The 15,267-nt window shown below is 46.3% G+C and overlaps 1 protein-coding gene and 1 pseudogene across 1 annotated transcript; one reads left to right on the top strand and one right to left on the bottom strand.

The window, feature by feature from the left end:
• The first annotated feature begins 717 nt into the window (after positions 1-717).
• Positions 718-5,721, top strand: LOC117852228 (uncharacterized; annotated as a pseudogene).
• A 1,833-nt stretch (positions 5,722-7,554) lies between these two features.
• Positions 7,555-10,102, bottom strand: LOC117851685 (uncharacterized). Its single transcript, XM_034733555.2, has 4 exons — positions 9,642-10,102; positions 8,345-8,463; positions 8,127-8,242; positions 7,555-8,028 (listed from the first exon to the last, which is right to left on the bottom strand). The coding sequence occupies exons 1-4, from the start codon at positions 9,994-9,996 to the stop codon at positions 7,740-7,742; spliced, it is 879 nt and encodes a 292-aa protein (XP_034589446.1). The 5' UTR covers positions 9,997-10,102; the 3' UTR covers positions 7,555-7,739.
• Positions 10,103-15,267: the final 5,165 nt, after the last annotated feature.

Raw genomic sequence — 15,267 nt, 5'->3', positions numbered from 1 at the left:
ATAAAGTAGGATCTTTGCATCTATGTGTTTGCAGATGAATGGTAGGTGGATTTTCATTTGTCAACTTGTTTCTGTTCTGTAAAAGTGAACAATTGGATGTTTAAATTTGTGTTCCTCAACAAATTGTACAGTGCATTGGTTAATCTTCCAACGAGTCAAAAATCCTTTGCGTGATATGAATATCTAGTTACTGTTGTATGTAACTTATTTATATTTATCATCTCTCACAGCAACGATGTTTCATATCTGAGTTAATAATGCTCTGTTCTTCGCTGTACGTTCAGTCAATGCATTATAAACTTCATATAATGTGCTCGGTCTGAACCCCACGACTGTGTTTGTTCAAGTAATTCCAAGAACAAACTAATGATGCAGGTCAACCGGCACTTCCATATCTTGGCACTAATGATTTCAAATGCTTATAAGTTGACCAGATATGATGGCAGAACCGGCATTCATATCTCAATATAGCTTAGGTTTTGTCCGAATCTCTAAACAGCAGATGCCAAAAACAGAATATAGTTATTATTATTATATATCTTTATCTATTATTAAAGCAAGTAGCGTCTCTGCCTGGCTTTTCGTACGTCGTGGTCATTTTGCAAAAAAATTCCTGACGTTTCGTGAAATTAACCCGCAATCCAAATTTTGAAGAGAGGGGAAATCGGGTGGAAAAAGGAGGGAAGGGAGGGAGTTAAGGCGAAAAAGCTTCTAAAACAGAGAGGGGAGGGGGATTGGGTGCGGGCCGCCGCTCCTCCTGGCCGCACGCCGCCGCACACCTCCCTGCGCGCCCCGGCCCTCCCCGCGCCCTGCTCCCCCGCCGGACCTCCGTCGCCGCGGGCGACCTCGCCGGGGGAGGCGCCGCCGTCACAGCTGGCCCGCCCGCGCTGGACCTCGCGGCCGGACTGCTAGACCCCGAGGAGCGGTCGGAGGAGGACGAAGAGGAGCAGCTCGCGTGGCCCACGGCTCTCCCCTCGCCCCGCTCCCTCGCCGGACCTCCGTCGCCGCGGGCGCCCTCGCTGGGAGGCGCCACCGTCACAGCTCGCCCACCCGCGCTGGACCTCGCGGCCGGCCTGTTGGACCCCGAGGAGCGGTCGGAGGAGGACAAAGAGGAGCAGCTCGCGTGTTGCGCTGCCGTACCCTGCTCTCGGGGTCCGTTTGCCTATGAGATTCCGAGGAGATGGAGGATGAGGACTACTCGTGGGTGCGGCACACCAGGTTCTCGTAGTCCATCGTCAGGTCCAGCTCCGGCAGGGAGCAGTATGGCGTGTTCATCGAGTAGTTCAGCACCGACCTGAAGCTGAACGGATTGGGCGCGGGACCCAGGCTCCCTCGCCAAAATCTACAGCCCGTGGCGAAGGGATCTGTGCTCTCGAACTCAGCAAGGCTGCCGATTCCCAAGGCCAAATCGGCGGTTGCGCAGTCGGAACGGAAGCTGAAGCATGTGTCTTCAGATGGCCAATTGAACCGAGACAGGAGCAGTGACCGCTCGCCGCGACAGGCGTCAGCGAAGCAGGACCTGAAGGGGGCCAGCCTGAGCTTGGACATTCCACAACGGCGTGTGGTCCGGCCATCCAAGGATGAGAGCCCAGACACGCTGGATTTCTCTTTCCACTCTGAAGAGCACAGCCAAAGGCTTCAGAGAGTGTGCTCCAGCCCAGCTCCTTTCTACTCGCAGGATGCAGGGCCACCAGTTGATGATTCCAGAGCGCGAAGTGCATCTATGAAGGTCATGGGGGAGGTATCGAAGCCAGTGCCAAAGCCGAAGCGCAGGGCAAAATCCCCTATCCCCAAGCGCGTCTTCTCCGACATGTTCAAGGAGGCCAAGGCTGCCACCAAGAGGTTCTCCAGTCCGCAGCGGCATAGGAAGCCTACCTCTCCACGGTCACCGGATGACAGCCCTCTGTCCGGCTTTGCTTCGCTGAAAACACCGAGCAGACTGAAGATTAATAGGAGGACATCCTCATGGCTGAGGAGGAACCTTGGCGATGGAGCTCCAATGGTTGCTGCATCGGAGATCCTCGAGAGATGGACGGTCGACCGCTCGGAGTTGCTCATCGGCCATAGATTTGCGTCCGGGGTGTATAGCCGGTTGTTCCGTGGGATCTACAAGGAGCAACCTGTTGCTGTGAAATTTATCAGGCAGCCTGATGATGGTGAGGATGAAGAGTTGTCTGCTCGGCTTGAGAAGCAGTTCACTGCAGAGGTTACCATTCTGGCAAGGCTCCAGCATCGAAATGTCATCAAGGTAAACTACATGAACTTTCTTGTAACATTTTGTTCTGGTGCTTACTGCTTACCCTTGCATGATTGCATCGGCTTGGCAGTGAATTAGTGCATGTTTCTTTTGCACATTTGATCATGATAATTGCTACATTTTTTTGTGTAGTTATTCTTGCCTGCCTATTCATGGATCAACAATCCAATATGAACATATATACTAGGACTTGCCCTTTTTTGCGGAAAGATAGGACTTGCCTCTTTTTTTTATGGTTGTTGGGTAGTATGAGGCCCGCCTGAAATAATTAACAGGCGTCAACATGCATCAGCATTACATTGCAGAGTTTTGGCACATATTTAGGACTGCAATCGTGTGGGCCATAACTATTTTTCTTCCGTTTTTTTTTGGATCTGATGCTTACCCTTTGAATTTGCTTCTGTTGTAAATGTAATCACGATAATTGCTAAAATATGCTGTGTTCAGCTTTTCTACATATTCATGGAACAATCCCATACAAATATATATACTAGGACTTGCCCCGCTTTTTTGTTAAAAGATAAGTATGAAGCACGCCTGAAATATTTAACAGGCACAACATGCATCAGCATTACCTTGTATTGGCACATCACTAGGACAACACTAATGTGAGCCACAAGTATTTTCTGCTTCTTTTTCTTTTTTTTTCTACAAACATGAATTTTCCTACCACAATATCCTGATGTTTTTGCTTAGAAATAAGGAATATGCTTAGCACAATGCAAGCATATTCCCCTAGCGATAAAAAGCATATAAAGGAATATTATGGTCAATGCATTGACTTTGACTTGTTTGGCCAACTACTCCGATAATCAAGGTTATCATATATTCATATTTGTCAATGCGGAGGTACATTTTAATTGGTACCTGTCAGATGGCCCATCAGAATTCTTACAAAGGTTATGGCATTGGATAGAAGCAGCATTTCAGCACATTACTTCTCTAAATGTCTTCGGCCCTACTAGAAACTATGTAACTATTTGCTATAATTATGATTTTTAGTTGAGTTTTCTGTATATTAGATGGCGTATAGCTCCAATGAGCTGTCAGTAATCCATGAAATACCATGTAAATGCGCTTCTTCTGCTCTCTGCCTACTGCTTCTATCTTTGAACAGTTTCTGGTGTTTTAGGAACATATTTTTCACTGAGAAATATTGCAGTAACTATTTCCCTTGAGCTCGAGGCTTTCCTTGAATTACTTTTGAAATTGATCGGTAATTTCTTTTTCTGTGTAGACTAAGTTGGCCGGTTAGGTGTGGTAGGCCGGTTTGGGTTGCCTTAGGCAGTTGAGCTGGTACACATGAATGTCATTCCATATCTTTGTATATTGCCCAGAAGAGTTACTTACCTTATGACGAACTTCGTTGTGCAATGCTTGGTGATTTAACATTTTCACATTAGAGCTTCATTTAGTTACGTTTGTATTCAATATCAAGTTATCTAAACTTCAAACATCATGAGGTTTTTTATTTTAATATATCTCTCTTGGGTGCTCTAAATCTTCCTACGAAATGAGAAACTCTAAGAAAATCGTGAAATTCCAGTAGTTGGTGGATGGCTGGATGCCATCAAGTAGCGGAACACCACCCTCTCATGCGGCTCTTCACCATTATATAGACCGCTATCCGCGTAGACTTTGGCTAAAGCACAGGTGGTAGCGTGGAAGCGACAACATCAATATAGACGCTAAGCGACCATACATGAAACAAGAAAAAATAACCTGAGAACGTGTAAAGACCCGTAGCAACGCACGGGCATTTCTGCTAGTATCTATACCTATTATTAAAGCGAGTAACGTCTCTGCTAATCTTTTCGTCCGTCGTGTCATTTTACAAAAAAGTACCTCAACTTTCAAGGAATCAACCCGCGGTCCATATTCTAAAGAGAGGAATGGCACGGGTGGAAAAAGAAGGGAAGGGAGGGGGTTAAGGGGAAAATGCTTCTCTTTCTCCAAAACAGAGAGGCGCAGGAGGGGATCGGGCGCGGGCGGCGGCTGGAGCGGGGCACCCCGCCGCTGCTCCTGCGCGAAGCTTCGACGGCATTGCCGGCGCGTGCGCGGCGTCCAGGAAGAGGTCGCCGCCGCGGATCTGTAAGCCGGCGAGCTCCCCGTTCGTCGTCGGTGATGCCGGCGCCCATGAAGATGCGGGGGCTGTAGAGGACGAAGGCGTCGATGCCGGAGGCCTGTTGGAAGAAGTGGATGCCGAGCGCCGAGAGCAGGATCCGCCGCATGACCGGGGACGGAGAGAAGACAAGGTCTTTCCAAATCTGCCACTCCTCGCCGCCGCTCCTCTTGGGCACGGTGACCACGTCGCCATCGACGCCTTCCGGCAAGCCCGCGGCCGCCTTGATGTCGGCTAGGCTGCCCGCCGCCTCCTCCGGCGTCTCGGTGATCTTCTCCAGCACGACCCTGGTGTCTCTGAGCCGGCCCTTGAGGACGAGCCACCGGGAAGACTCCGGCATGCCGAGCACCAACACGCCGAGGAGGACGGATGGCACGGCGTTGACGAATTTGGCTCCAACTGTACAAAAATCGATCGCCCATGTTGTGAGGATTCAGGCCATCCCTTTTCCCCCTTGATTCGTGTTGGCGGCGGCCGGAGCGGGGCGCCGCGCCGCTGCCCCTGCGCGCGGCCTCGGCGGCGAGCTACTACCTCCGGGAGGGCGTCGCAAGGCATGACAAGGCGTACGGGTGCTCAGCCACGACCAGCTCCTGCCGCGCAACAACACGACACTGCGAAGGGTCTGCGCCCTGCAGCGCCCGTTCAGGGGACCCGGCCTCGACGAGGCAGCACCGTACGACGCGCTATTCCACCCAGCGACAGGGTTCTGCGTGGTGCGGCGGCGCCGGTCGTCGCTGACGCTGGAGCTGGGCCCGTGCAACGAGACGAAGGCGTGGGAGTATAATCCGGAGCACAGGCTGGTGCTGAGGGGCAGTTGGCTCCGGTCGTGCCTCCGCGCTGAGGGCGCACTTGATGTTTGTTTGTATATCTTATTTGATTAGCCTTCATTCCTACTATCTGCTGATTCTGCTTCTTCTCTGAACATTGGCTCTGAATGTGCGTGTGGGGGTTCTTGATGGTTATATTCTGAATATCTGTTCTCAATGGTTTAATTTCTGAATGTGTGTGTTCTTTCTGTATGCATGCAGGAAGAGGTGCTCAGTCCTGAAAGTGCTAAGATCAGATGAGAGAACTTCAGACTGGGAACGAAAAGATGGTAGACCTCCACATTGCAACAAAGATTGTACATTTACATCCAAATGAACAAAGATACCCTAGGCCCTAAGAAGCTGTTCAATGAGGATGTAGATGAGAAGCACGTCTGACCACCCTTTGGGAAGGAAGAATCAAGTTGTCTCTTGCAGTGCGTTTCTGTAGATGATGACTGGGATGAGCACATATGCCTGTTTCGTTTGACAACGTTCTCTCAGCTATGTATCAATGGTGAGGCTTTTTGTCGGCATTGGTAGAGGGGAGATGCTTCCATCCAAAAACACCGTCTTGGCCTCCTGCAGGTATGGCTGCAAGCGTTGATCGACGACTACTCATGGCTGCAATAATGCAGCTGCCGGTCGTTTGACTGGAAGCTCGTCGAGGACGGGATCGCCCAGAAACTCCTGACGCTCCCATTGGAGGACCAAAGGACCATGACGCTCCCATTGGAGAACCAAAGGACCATGCTACTGTCATGGTTTCGGAGGTTCTTGAAGTTGGGGGATAACTGCGCGAATTTGCAAAGGGCGTTTGATGTGTGGAGGCGAAGGACTTTCGTCAGGCTGTATGTTAATCAGGCTGAGGCAGGTAATAATGTTTTAACATCAGATAGAAGCTCACCTTGAAGTGGCAGGGGGATTAAATTTAGCTGACCATAGAATCTTTGTATCCTGAGGGTATTGTCTTGGTTGGTCAATCTGACATGAGAAATGGTAAGAATTTGGGTGTTTTCTTTCCTGGTAAAAAATTTGGTGCACTCCATGACACGATAAAAAACATCACACGCTAAGCAACGTCGTTTCGCCGTAGCAACGCACGAGCATATTGCTAGTATAAAAAAACAAGTAAGGTTTCTGCCCAATTTTTTTCGTACGTCGGCCCCTAATCCATCGCGATGAAAATCCGGAGAAAAAACGGTGGAAACTGAGCTTCCCGACGTGAAAAATCTAGAGTCCGGGTGGTCTACGAGAAAAATCGGAGTCCAGGCCGTCAGGCCCGCGAACAAAAAAGAAACTGAAGAAAACCGGCCGGCCTGCCCACCAACCGAGGAAAACCTCTGCTGGAAACAAAAGGCAAGTAGAAATCCAAAAACATGCATGGGAGGGATCTGGTCCATTGACCTCTACCTCCCCAAGAAGCACTTCCACTTCGGCTACAGTTCATTTGTGAATAGAAATAGATTTTAGCTTATTATACGAGTAATTAAGGAAATCCTAGGCCATCCACCATCACCTGCCATACGTGGCAATGATCATAGCTATTTCCCTTTTGGTACCATGGTAAAAAAAATATTCTTAGCTTGCAAAGAACATATATCTATACAAGTATTTTTAAAAATTTTCTAGCTATCTATTTAGTTTCCAAACTATAGAAACTGTTTGTCGCTTGAAAAGAATATATCATTTATGATGAGGAGTCTAATACGTTGTAGAGTAGAAAAATTACACGGGAAAGATAAAAATTATCGCAATTGGCCAATATCGGTACGGGCTGATTGTACGCTATGCTATTTGCACTTAATTAGAAATGGATCCACGTCTACTAACGCATGTATGCTATGTTCAGACGATAACGGTGTTTGTTAAGCTAGACTGTATGTGAAATGTGGTCGCTCTGTATGGTACAACACTATTTTTCTCTCTAGCAACTCTCTTGCTTAAATAACAAAGGTAGAAACTTAATGAGTATTTGATCGAAAGAAATAATTAAGTCAAAATTATTTTGATTTTCTAGCAAATGTGCATACATCCAATCCAATAAGTGCAATAAAAATTTAGTGCTAGGAATAAAAAAATTCCATGATATTAAAAATACAATTGATCTTTACCGTAACAACGCACGAATATTTTGCTAGTGAATAGATAATGTACTGTTCATTTGGGAGAAAACTGTTGTGTATTTATTACTTGTGCTTGCTATTCTGATCAGGCCAAAATAATAAGATTTCTTTGGTGGGAACATACTCTTTTGGTTTCTACATGTCTTACTATTATCATGTTACCGCTGTGTTTTTCAATCTTTGACGATCATGTGCAACTCTTCATTTCATCTCCATCTAAAAACCTCTGAAATCACAAAACAATTCAGTGAAATGCAAAAGACTTTAAAATATACATGAAATCTCTTTTTGTACACAATAAATCAATAACTTCTAAAAACAAAAACATTGGCAAAACTTTAATCCCAAACATATATATGCTGTCCAATCGTGACGCAATTACAATGTGCTAGCTGTTAAAAGTGACTGAAACAGAAATAAGATGAGAATCAAAACGAGAAACATCTTAAAAACTTTGTGATTTTCTTTCGTTCTCTGCATTCACCATCTTTTTCTTCACCATTTGCATCTGGTTTATCATGATTAGGTGTAGACGACAGTGGCGTCGTGTTGTTAGATCTGCTGTTGTTATCTATAGGAGCAGGTGACAATGGTGGTGTTGGATCAGTAGTCGTCTCTGTCGTCACCTCTTTGCCATCGCAGATGATCTTGACTTCACAGTAGAGAGGTGCGCTCTTTTGTACTTGTCCTGCTATTGTATTTCCTCTCTTCAGCTTCCTGTGTTCATTCCAACAAATTTAGCATAAATTTGCATTAGCGGCTGGCAAACAATTTTATATTTCTGTCAATTCCATGCTGCATGGTATAGACCTTACCGCACATTGGACTTCGAAATTCCCAGCACTAACTGTTTAATGTGCAGGACAGGAACAAGTTCAATGATTGCGTTAGCGATTTGATCGCTCTCGATGAGGTATACATCGACGGTAACCTGAATGTATAAAAAGAATGATATTTGAGTCTTCAATTTCGTCCTACGATTCAAAACTTGTTCAGAGGTCAGAACAGTTAATGAACTGGTCTAGCTGCTCACCTGAAATTTGCGGCACTGATCCAGGAATTTCTGCAGCATCTCTCGCCTCTTCGATCTCTCTTGGTTCAAGTAGGTTTCGATCTGCTCTGGGCTTGCTCGGCTCTTAGGCATCATTCCTACTATTTCAGAAATCGATGGTGTGTCAGGTTCCTCACAAAATACAACTTTTAACTGAATATTGCTTAAAGATCGTCGGATGCAAAACATAGACAGTAACACATTCAGAAAATTCAGCTCCTTACAGAAACATATCCATGTTTTTTTTTGGTTATTTTCACTCTGTAAGTTGCCGAACCTGCTGAAAGTCTATTTTTATCTTGTCAGTGTCATTGTATCTAAGGACTAGAAGCTGGCAGAATGGAATCCTACTGTGGTGGTCTTGTTCACACTTTAGTGGCAGTCTAACATCACAATATACGCCATACGCTACCCGGCATCTCACAAACCTACTTTTTGTGCTTTTGGCATCCTGTATGGACGTATGGTCCCTGGTCCACGTATATTGCTAGCATTCGCTACTTGGAGCTCAAAGGATGCATGTGATCGTTGAGAATTGATTCTACAACTTCCACTGAAGCAAAGATCATGTTTGGTTTAGGAGGCACAGGTCACACCTAACGCATGATGGGTGGCTTTGTTCGTATCTCGGATCCTCTCTACAAGGTCAGCATCAACCGCTTGGAACTTTGCTGTTGCAGCTTTGCGATGGGCCCAAACCCAAAGCATTCTTGGCGCAAAGAGGTTCACAAGCAAGGCTCCAAGGGAAACTCCCGCGCGTGAAGAAGACACCTTTAAGAAAGTCCAAGAACTTGACCTTCGATTCTTCCATCGGCATGGCCATCTAGATTGAAGTAGTACGCGAAAGAGGCAGCTTTCTGGGACCCCGATTAATGGTGACCCGAAGCAAAGACTGAATTGCAACATTGTCCTGTCACTGGTTGTTACGATGGTAGTCCTGATTTGACTCTTAATTCCCAATTTGCCGAGGGAAAGGTTTTTGTTCGAGTTCAGCTCAAGGAAGATTAATTGGACAATATTGTGACATTATTGGAATAGTGACTGGTGTTGGCGGGGCTACAAGCCTGATTGTAACCCAAGAATTTCACGGGAAACAGTTGATCCGATCCGATCCGTTCCTACATGAATCTAGAAAACAAAATTAAAATTCTCGTGTTCCAAACGGCACCATGCGAACTAACGCACAAATCGGATCACCGTTATGATCATGAGTCGAACTAGATGGCGAGGTCAGGGAAATTGAAGCAGATCAGATAAGAGTAGTAGAGGATCGCCTCACATGGGGTGGGGATGCTGGTGACGACGGGGAAGACGTGCACGAGGTAGACGAAGCTCCGGGGCCTGGTGAGCCGGCCCAGCGCCCACGACAGCGCCGCCATGCTGGACCCGCCCTTGCCGACCGCCACGTACACGTCGTCGCCGCCACCGCCGGAGGAGGCCTCGCCGACCGCGGTGGAGACGCCGCCGCCCGCCTGCCGCGCCTCCTCCGGCTCCATCTCCTCTATCTCCCACGTGCCGGCGGCTCCGCCGCCGTTGCTGTTGCTCGGCTGCCCCGCGGCGGCGGCCTCGACGTCGGCGCCGCCGGCACAGCGATCGCCATGATGGTGGATGGCAGCCGCCTCGGCGTCAGCCATCGCGTACGCGCGCCGCGGCGTCACCCACGTACGGTGGCGAGAGAGAGAGAGAGAGAGGATGTGAAGACGAGTGGGAGTCGTCGTCGTCCGGCGCCCTCGTGCCAGCGTGTCTTCTTGACGGGGGAAGATATATTTGGTCGACAAGAAATCAAGTGGTGGTGCCCGGATTTTTCTTCTAGTTTGACATTTTCGAGGTGGTATTATTTGTTCTCGTTCGGTCCTGCAGCTAGCAAGCTTATGCTGTGGTCGCTGCTGTGTAATGTGTTGTAGTATTTTTACTGTGGCTAGCTAGAGCGTTAAAATGGATGCTTCTAACTTTTGTCAATCTTTATCCCTTCTTTTTTTTCTTTTGGAAAAGATGTGTTTGGCCACCTACAGAAATGCATGGACATAGTGAGATGTATGCCAAGGCTACAGAAATCTTTTCTTTTGGAAAAGATGTGTTTGGCCACCTACAGAAATCTTCATCACTGGGTCACAGGCTATGCTGTATGCCAAGGGAAAATGCTTCGGTTACAGTTTGCAGGGCTCAATGCAAAGTATAACGACACATGACTATTTGATCTTAATTGCACGTACTCTACGTAGATGGTTGCACACGCAGCAGCTAGCGCTGGCCACACAGCAACAATGTTCCCTTCCTTTGATTAGTGTACGTACGGTTGTCCTTGGCATGGTGTGACCGATCAATGGTAAGGCCCGGCCGGGTAGCTTTTCTCCTAGTCCTAGCATAGCGTCAGAGTGAGTGAGTGACTGAATAGCCTCCTAGTCCTAGATAGAGGAGGTCCTTGTTCCTGTAGTCGTAGGACACGATCAGTGAGTGAGCAAGCTAGTAACACCACGCCACCAACTTTTCTCTAGGCATGCAGTAGAAATGAACCGGTGAATTGACTTCGATCTCTTTCTACCAGGAAAAGAAAAGGAAGGGATCGTATGCAAGCTGGTTTATTTCTGACGCCGGGACACGTAGGAAGGAGCAGGGGGGCAGCCAATGTGTCGAGAAGAATAATGGAGCAAATAAATCATGCATCAGGGGCAGGTGAGTGAAGCAGCAGACAAATGCAGGCGTATATAAATTGAAATGGTGGATTATTGGGGAGGGCGTGGACCGGGAGCCGAATATGCTCGAGGATCCTATCCTCCTCGACGGCGCCCGGGTCAAACCCATCACAGCCCTGCTGCGGCATCTTTGAACCGTCCGCCGGCCGGAGACCGACTGGCATCGGCGACTTCGGCGAGGGAGCCGAGAGGAGGATGAGAAGAAGCAAGCGCTGGGGCCTGCCAACAGCCAAGACCTGATGGGCTCTGAGAAATGGGCTTGTTATTCGCACCAGGGTGGAGGACAGGCCCATCAGACACTGGATTGCAGCCCATAGGTTCAAACTTGTTCACCCGGAAAGTCCAACAGGCCCAACTACAACTACGAGGGACTTCACCTCTTAAAACGAACAACTGTTTGAGACTACGTCTGATGGCTGTTTTGTGAAATGACCGTAGAATTTTCTTTTTGTTGAGAACTTATAAAAGTTAATCCAACTGTCAGCACCATCTTGATGAACCAGAACAAAACATTTCGGAAGTGGTTCCCTCTGCAGTACTCTGTAGTACTGCAGAGAAGGCTCATCCACGTTTCAGTCTATCTACCGTTGTTCAGTTGGGCCCAAAAAACAGAGGGGCCCATCCCCATGTATGCGTGTATAGGGTATAGGTAGATAGTGCTGCAGGCCTGCTATGGCTGCTTACGTAGTCCAGTTGGGCCAGACCCATAGGACGGACGAGCACGAGCAGCAGAAATCCTGGACTATTCGCATGCCCTCCGCAGCTCCGCCGAAACGCCGATGGCTGACTCCTCGTTTCCTGTCTCCTCGACTCCTTATCCGTTTTTATGCCTGCCTGATCCAATCTCCAAGCTCCAGAGACTCACCTCCGATGCCTACGAATGCTAGGAGCCACACCGCCAGAGCCAGAGGTGAAAAGGTAACAGATACTTGCCCCTCCATTGAACGCTATAGGGTTAGTTCTGATCCGGGCCAAAGAAGTCTCTGGATTGGGCCTGCCTGCAAGTATGCGTCTTCTTAAATTAATGAACAATCCAACCACCCGTGGCACATTGTACCACATATATATTTTGATCATAGCACAAATATAACACAACAGTAAATTAGTACTTCGTCCGCTCCAAATTGTAGGTCGTTTTAGTTTTTTATAGATTCATAGATATTATTATGCATCTAGATATAGTGTATGTCTAGGTGCATAATAAAATCTATGAACTTAAAAAAGTCAAAACGACCTAAATTTTGGAACAGAGGGAGTAGATAGAGATTGCTCTCCAATCTAGTTCATCTACCTTTGACTATTTATCACCAGGATTCGTCTAACTTTCTTGTCAAAACTCCTAACTTAAAATTAGATTAGAAAACATATAGGTGCATGTGAATGTTTATGTTTCTCTTGACTCAAAATCTAGGCTTCAGTCTTTTACGTTGAACAACATGGAGGATTTGGGAGATCTTCTTAACTCCAGTGTAGGCTCCAAATCGGCTCATGAAGATGCAAGGTGTGCCAATCAATTTGACCTGAAATTTACAGGTAAACATTAAATTCCTGAGCCGATCGGCGGCAAAACCTTCCGACTCATGCGTAGCCATTCTTGGAATAAACACCATGACAGACATGTTTTCAATGTAATCATACGGTGTAAATAAATAAAAGCATTAATAGCATGTGGCATTGGCTATAAGAGCTGACGGGCTAATATAGAAGCATTGTAAAATAACAACCATAAAAGGAGCCCTCGCTAACCATGCGCACATCAAATAAACCAACAGATCTGGTTAATGTCATGATACATATATTGAACTTAGATAAGGTAATACGTATGAGAGGGCATTAACATCAATCTGTTAATCTAAAATATTAGAACATGATAGCAAGGATCTCTTGCCTAACGCTTATAAGCTGATTAAGCTAATGGATCTAATCAATGTCATGATACGTATATTGAACTTAGATAAGGTAATATGAATGAGAGGACATTAACTTCGGCCCACTAACTTAACAGACTAGCTTGCGGTAGCAAGACCTCGTACGCGCACCTATCAGCTCGATGACGTCATCACGCTTCTCTGAAATATGGATGATACCTAGCCGATGCATCGGCTCTCAACAGTAGCATTCTGACGTTAAGATCCAACGGCTAGCAATACGAGGGGCGGGAATAAATATTTATTGGACCTAGCATACGTAAAGCAAGATGAGCATTCAAGATCTAACTAGCCGATTGTTGACGCTCGTTATTGACACACTTTTAGTGTCATTTAACTAGTGTTTTCATCCTTAATCTTATGCTAACCCGCCACTTGGCACCTGAAATAACCCCATTATTGCAAATGTGTTGTATTTTGGAGTATATTGCATTATGATAGGAAATACGACATAATCAAGGGGGTTTGCGTAAAGAGCTTAATGGATATTTGGACATAGATCGTTGAGGGAAGCTAGCACAAGGAAGGAGAGGATCAGGAAGGCCAAGAAGGGCCCAGGCCGATCAGCCTGGGTCCCACTGTGCTGATCGGCCTGGCCCATTCTACCCGGTCGACCTTCCATTTCTTCAGCGTGAAGTCTACGATGATGTCTAGGGTTTTTTTTCACCGACATTGACCTAGAGCCACTGCCTATTAAAGACTATAAATACTTCCTCTGGACTTGAAGTAGAAGAGTGGGAGAGAGAGGATAAAACTCCACGTAAACACCATCCACTACCGCCACAAGGAGGAAAAACGAAGAGTAGATTTGATCTATGAGAAGCAATGCAAAGGTAGCACTAGAGGAGGAAGGAACCTCCCAAGTTGATCGGCTTGGAGGTGCCTAGGTCGATCGGCCCGGGGCTTTTCTACCCCTGTTTGTCGTCATCTTTGGTCCAGTTGATCTACAGGGCGATCCTTACCCAGAATTCTATCAACATGTCTAAGATCATGGTGTAAATTCTCTGTTTGTCCTTGGGGTTGTATGGAGATCTTGATTTGTAATCACTGAACCTCTTGTTTAAGATCTATTTGTTATCTATCATATCTTGATGATGCTCTTTCATGTAATGGCTGGCCAGCACTACTTTGGGTTGCTTATTTGCTTACCTAGAAAGATCATGAATCCGTGTTCTTATCGTTCAATATTTGAGTACCCTCGTGTAGTCACAACAAGCGAGAGGAAAAGTGTTGGGCATGGTTCATATCCACTCACGATAACACTTAGATCTAATTCTTTATTGCATGGCGATTGCATCTATAAGTGATTCTAGATCCTAGGATAAACGTTTTATCTATCTTGTTTACATCCATACTCTCTATCCGCTTTAATCTAAGTCACTAGTTCTTTTGTTAGTTCAATCCTATCATATACAAAGAACCTTCGATTACATTGATTAGTGCTTAGTTGAGTATGCAAATCTACTTGTTCAATGGATTGATAAACCTTCGGGGATTACTCTAAGGGAAGAGTTACAACTGATCCGTACACTATAAATTGGCGTGCTAACTACTGTCAACAAGCTTTTCTGGCGCCGTTGCCGGGGAACAAGTCAGTTTTGCTACATTTAATTTTGTATTACTTTTTGTTAACCTCTAACATCTAACTTTTTCTCTAGAAAAGAAAATATTTATTTTTGTTTTTTTGTCTAGATGGCTCTGATCAATCATTACAAGGAGGAAGGAGAAAAGTTGCCGAGGGACTATGCAATTCCATTAACCGATCAATTCGACATGCAGAAATCCGATTCAGTGCTTGCAGCCAAGGAGTACATCTTGGGTAAAGGAATAATTGATATGGCTGGAAGCAATCCTTTGCAAGGAGTGGAGATTGATAATCCATATAGACATATTGAGTGATTCACGATGCTATGCAACATGCTACAACAGGAAGGAATTCCGCCAGCTTGGTTCAGGTGGAATCTATTCTTATTTTCACTTGCAGGTGAAGCAAGATGATGGTATGCAGAAGCTTCTTTCGACGCGAAGGGAAATTGTGAGACACTAATGATAAAGTTTTGTGGGAGATTTTTCTTTGTGAGCAAACTTCAGAACCTTCGGAAGGAAGTTATCATGCTTGTGCAAGGAGAAGATGAAGGAATAGATCAAGCTTGGGACATATTCAATAGACTACTCGAACAAGGACCTAAGCTTGGATTCTCAGGTGATGTGTTGTTGCATACATTTGATTTTTACTAACCCAAAAATGCTGGGAGTTTGTTCAAATGTGTGCAGGAGGAGACCT

This window comes from Setaria viridis, chromosome 4, assembly GCF_005286985.2.
Source record: "Setaria viridis chromosome 4, Setaria_viridis_v4.0, whole genome shotgun sequence".
In the NCBI taxonomy this organism is placed as follows: Eukaryota; Viridiplantae; Streptophyta; class Magnoliopsida; order Poales; family Poaceae; genus Setaria; species Setaria viridis.
The sequence above is the reverse complement of the archived record's forward strand: the minus strand, read 5'-3'. Positions and strand labels throughout refer to the sequence as shown.

What these genes read in the sequence shown, in the direction of transcription:
- LOC117851685 (XM_034733555.2), bottom strand. Translation starts at nt 9,996, where the DNA reads ATGGCTGACGCCGAGGCGGCTGCCATCCACCATCATGGCGATCGCTGT. An exon ending in ATCAGTGCCGCAAATTTCAG is followed by an intron (nt 8,243 to 8,344) that starts GTGAGCAGCTAG and finishes TTATACATTCAG; the next exon opens with GTTACCGTCGATGTATACCT. An exon ending in ATTTCGAAGTCCAATGTGCG is followed by an intron (nt 8,029 to 8,126) that starts GTAAGGTCTATA and finishes GAATGAACACAG; the next exon opens with GAAGCTGAAGAGAGGAAATA.